Here is a 5,731-nt window from a genome sequence, read left to right on the forward strand (position 1 = left end):
GTGTAAAACATTGTGGTTATTTATAGGTTGTGTAAAGCATTGTGATTATTTATAGGTTGTGTAACACATTGTGGTTATTTATAGGTTGTGTAAAGCATTGTTGTTATTGATAGGTTTTATAAATCATTGTGGTTATTTATAGGTTGTGTAAAGCATTGTGATTATTTATAGGTTGTGTAAAGCATTTGTTATTTATTGTGTATTGTTGTTATTTATATTGTGTAAAGTGTATTTATAGGTTGTGTAAAGCATTGTGATTATTTATAGGTTGTGTAAAGCATTGGGTTTATTTATAGGTTGTGTAAAGCATTGTGGTTATTTATAGGTTTTGTAAAGCATTGTGGTTATTTATAGGTTGTGTAAAGCATTGTGATTATTTATAGGTTGTGTAAAGCATTGTTGTTATTTATAGGTTGTGTCAAGCATTGTGGTTATGTATAGGTTGTGTAAAACATTTTGATTATTGATAGGTTGTGTCAAGCATTGTTGTTATTTATAGGTTGTGTAAAACATTGTTGTTATTTATAGGTTGTGTAAAGCATTGTTGTTATTTATAGGTTGTGTAAAACATTGTGATTATTTATAGGTTGTGTCAAGCATTGTTGTTATTTATAGGTTGTGTAAAACATTGTGGTTATTTATAGGTTGTGTAAAGCATTGTTGTTATTTATAGGTTGTGTAAAACATTTTGATTATTGATAGGTTGTGTAAAGCATTGTGGTTATTTATAGGTTGTGTAAAGCATTGTGGTTATTTATAGGTTGTGTTTGTGTTATTTATAAGTTGTGTAAAACATTGTGGTTATTTATAGGTTGTGTAAATCATTGTGGTTATTTATAGGTTGTGTCAAGCATTGTGGTTATTTATAGGTTTTTCAAAGCATTGTGATTATTTATAGGTTGTGTAAAGCATTGTTGTTATTTATAGGTTGTGTAAAACATTGTGGTTATTTATAGGTTGTGTAAAACATTTTGATTATTTATAGGTTGTGTCAAGCATTGTTGTTATTTATAGGTTGTGTAAAACATTGTGGTTATTTATAGGTTGTGTAAAGCATTGTTGTTATTTATAGGTTGTGTAAAGCATTGTTGTTATTTATAGGTTGTGTCAAGCATTGTTGTTTTTGATAGGTTGTGTAAAGCATTGTGGTTATTTATAGGTTGTGTAAAGCATTGTGATTATTTATAGGTTGTGTAAAGCATTGTTGGTATTTATAGATTGTGTAAAGCATTGTTGTCATTTATAGGTTGTGTAAAGCATTGTGGTTATTTATAGGTTGTGTAAAGCATTGTGATTATTTATAGGTTGTGTAAAGCATTGTGATTATTTATAGGTTGTGTCAAGCATTGTGGTTATTTATAGGTTGTGTAAAACATTGTGGTTATTTATAGGTTGTGTAAAGCATTTTGGTTATTTATAGGTTGTGTAAAGCATTGTGGTTATTTATAGGTTGTGTAAAGCGTTGTGGTTATTTATAGGTTTTGTAAAGCATTGTGGTTATTTATAGGTTGTGTAAAGCATTGTTCTTATTGATAGGTTGTTTAAAGCATTGTTGTTATTTATAGTTTGTGCAAAGCATTGTCGTTATTTATAGGTTGTGTAAAGCACTGTGGATATATATTCAGGCTGTATATAGGGGATTTATAGGTTGTTTTGCACAGTGCGTATTTATAGATTGTGGTTAAGCCCAGTTTGTAATTATAGGTTGAGTTTAGTATAGTGGATATTTATAAGTTCTGATAAGCACGATGTGTATTTATTGTGCTAAATATTGTTGATATCTATAGGTTGTGCTAAATATTGTTGCTATTTATAGATTGTGCTAAATATTGTTGATATTTATAGGTTGTGCTAAAGATTGTCGATATTGATAGCTTGTGCTTAATATTGTTGGTATTTATAGGTTGTGCTAAATATTGTTGATAGTTATAGCTTGTGCTAAATATTGTTGATATTTATAGATTGTGCTAAATATTGTTGGCATTCATAGGTTGTGCAAGCACTGTGGAATTTTATAAGTTTCGTTAAACAAAAGGTATGTATAGGTTTCGTTAAACAATAGGTATTTATATGTTTCGTTAAACAATAGCTCATTTTGATACGTAAAGTTAATAATTAGAGGTTTTGAAACTGTCGAAGATAGTCGGGTACAACATACCTGGGTATGGTCATCACGTCCTGTTTTGTAAGACCCACAATGATCGGGTACAACACACTTGGGTATGGTCAACACGTCCTGTTTTGTAAGACCCCAAATGATTGGGTACAACACACTTGGGTATGGTCAACACGTCCTGTTTTGTAAGACCCCAAATGATTGGGTACAAAACACCTGGGTATGGTCATCACGTCCTGTTTTGTAAGACCCACAATGATCGGGTACAACATACCTAGGTATGGTCATCACGTCCTGTTTTGTAAGACCCCAATTGATTAGGTACAACATACCTGGGTATGGTCATCACGTCCTGTTTTGTAAGACCCACAATGTTCAGCCAACTACACACCTGGCTATGGTCATTACGTCCTGTTTTGTAAGACCCCCAATGATTAGGTACAACATACCTGGGTATGGTCATCACGTCCTGTTTTGTAAGAACCCCAATGGTCGGCCTCAACATACTTGGGTATGATAATCAATATTGATTGAATTAATGTCAGAAGTATATCAATTGATTTCTCACTTTAAAAAGGCGCCCGAGCATAGGTGTTTAATTTTGGCAACGGTACACTGAAAGTTGCCTCCCTTTTCATATTTGTTACCTATGATAATCAGTAGTCCAGTGAGGACATAATCTTGCTCAGTAATATGCCGAATTTTTTTTTCATAAAGAGATTAACAGATGAACTGCCTAGGTGACCGAAGAGTAACCATGAACGTTAAAAAAGATTCCTCTTTTCTGGTAATTACAAGTGAAAGCACCTTTTGGTGCAAATTTAAATAGGCTAAGTAGGGAAAAACAATGAATTACAAGACAACTAAGACCCGTCAGTCATGCAAAGGGTTGCAAAGTTGTTTTTGTTCACGCTGTAACACACTTCAGCTGATTGTGACGAACCACGGCTTATGCACTGAAACCAGAGTATACATTTCTCTAATATAAAGTAAAGAATAGAATAGGGAAATATATAAATTTGGAATTAAATATATTGACTATGCTAATATTCTAATGTTGCATTTAATTTAATTACAGAAAAAAGCGTACGCTGCATCACAGTATTGCAAAGGAAATTGAAGAATAAGAATCAATATAACGATACGAAAATCAACACTAACACATTTGTCATGTCTTTCTTTTTATTTGCATTATTCATAGATGAAATATCAGAGTATACATTGTACATCTACTATATATAAGCCTAGGTTAAAATTATAATGTGATTAGGTTCAGTTCAATTTCTCTTTATCGGTAATTATAACGTTACGCCCTTTTAGTTTTTCCCTTTTTGATAAAAAATATGTGATTTCATTAACTAAGGTAAACAATACCGATAACAATGATTTCTCTTTTTTCCCAGATTCCGGTTTGGTCCATACAAATGGTATTTTCTTGTGCTTGGTCTGATGTCCATATGGTTTCTGCATAGTATTGATATCAATCTCCCCGAGATCAAATATCACCCTAAAGATCCAGGAGCCAAAATCATACATTTCTGGAAAAAGCCGGTGTGGGTTAGCCCATATTCATTCCAGAACTGCCAACAGAAATGTGAAATAACAGAAGGAGAGTATATTCTGGCGAACGCTGATGTTGTGATATTCCATTCTCCAAACCTATGGTTAACGCGAGCTCCAGAGAAACCTCGAGGCCAAATCTGGGTATTTTTTAGCTTGGAGCCGCCAGTGAATCACAAGCTTTCATTTAACAACTGGTACAATGTATTCAACTGGACGATGACATACAGACGTGATTCAGATATTCTGTATCCGTACGGAATATTCCGAAATTCAACGTCCAATAATCGGATTCAGAAAAAAATTAAGCCGAGGAATAAGAAAACAGCAGCTTGGTTTGTAAGTAACTGTCACACCCAGAGTAAACGTGAAGAGTTTGGGAGACTATTACAGAAGTATATAGACATAGACATATATGGTAAATGTGGTTCACACATCTGCGACCGACAAGGAAGTGACGCAAGCTGTTTAGAACGTCTTGATAATGCATACAACTTTTATCTCTCATTAGAAAGTAATCTTTGTCGTGATTATGTGACAGAAAAGTTTTTCAAAATTTATAAATTATCTAATGTCATACCAGTTGTGAGGGGCCATGTTAACTATGAAATGTACGGCCCTGTCGGTTCTTTTATAGATACGTCAGGTTTTACATCCCCAGTTACATTTTCCCGACATCTTGTTTCTGTGGCAACAAATGAAGAATTATTTTCTACTTTTTTCCAATACAAAAATAGATATTACATGGATGATGGACATGAACATCCTTTCTGTGAACTCTGTCGTCGTGTACACAACGCATCTTCGTACCAGCGTCTCTATGGCAACATCGGGCACTGGCTGTCTGGATCAGATCTTGTGCCGATTTGTAGCCAACCAAAAGATCTCAAGTTATTGTAAATACTATTTTATTTCAGTTTTCAGCTCGTATTGAAAGGTGTTTATTGTGCATCGAAATGTATAAAAACAACTTCTGTCAATGCAAAACGTCGGTGTTTTGGTTTTTTTTTTTTATATATTTTTCCGGAATGTAAGTAGTCCCTTACCGGGAACCAGATTATTATTGTTTTGCGTTGTGTCCGTCCATCTTTTAATAAACTTGTCTTGATAGACACATAAAGAGCATTTATCGAAGATTAATAAATCTATACCATACATCAATATTATTGTGTTTTGCATTGGATCAATTAAATTATACACGTGTTTCAATTTTGATTCGTATTATTTGTATATCAAATAATCACAATGAAGTGAGTTTTTTACCAGTTAAACTAATGACATAATGAGTCAATCAAACTAGATATCACGTGATCAAAACAAAGAGATTTTCTCACGGTGATCAATTTACATTCACTCACCTCCCCAGTCTGCGATCAAGCATTTACATTTCTCAGGCGATTATGAGTTTGTTTCAGCAATAAATTTTTGTTATTTGCCTGTGATACGCTTGCTTATGGGTAACATATTAGGATCGATTTTGTTTGTGTTTGGTATATCGCTATATCACTTTTCATTTGTTTATATATACTAACGGAAAAAAGAAACTGTGCATTACTAAAATTATTTATCTCGGAAACTACCGAACGTTTCTCAATAAAATTTCATGGGCATATTTATCGTGTCATACCACACGCTATCACGTGATTAGGTCACCTACCGCACGTGCATTTTGCGACCTACCAGGGCAATATGATCAACACCTTATTGGAAGGCAGTACACGTGTCAGTGAATACCTATCGTTATTTTTGTGTCAATATCCCTCTGTGGGTACCATATGAACCAAAAAACATCCTAGTTTCAAGAAAAAGCGATTTCTGATAATGCCACGGTTGACGGAAAATGAGCGTTTGCGGATAATCGGCATGCTTGAGGCAGGAATGACCCAAAATGACATCGCACAGCGTTTCAATGTCCATAGGAATACCATACAGTCTTTAGCAAGACGTTATCGGCAATATGGAATCACTCGGAATAGACCGCGTTCAAGACGTTCGCGTGTGACGTCACATCCACAGGACAATTACATACGGTTAACGCATCTACGGAATCGTTTC

The 5,731-nt window shown here is 34.1% G+C and overlaps 1 protein-coding gene across 1 annotated transcript; it reads left to right on the forward strand.

Annotated features, from left to right (window-relative positions):
• Positions 1–3,565: 3,565 nt before the first annotated feature.
• Positions 3,566–4,576, forward strand: LOC132559055 (alpha-(1,3)-fucosyltransferase C-like). The gene has a single exon (XM_060223661.1). It carries the CDS (start codon positions 3,566–3,568, stop codon positions 4,574–4,576), a length of 1,011 nt encoding a protein of 336 aa, XP_060079644.1.
• The last annotated feature ends 1,155 nt before the right edge of the window (positions 4,577–5,731 follow it).

Source organism: Ylistrum balloti, unplaced genomic scaffold (genome assembly GCF_031769215.1).
Source record: "Ylistrum balloti isolate Yb309-2 unplaced genomic scaffold, AGI_CSIRO_Ybal_v1 Utg370846, whole genome shotgun sequence".
Classification (NCBI taxonomy): Eukaryota; Metazoa; Mollusca; class Bivalvia; order Pectinida; family Pectinidae; genus Ylistrum; species Ylistrum balloti.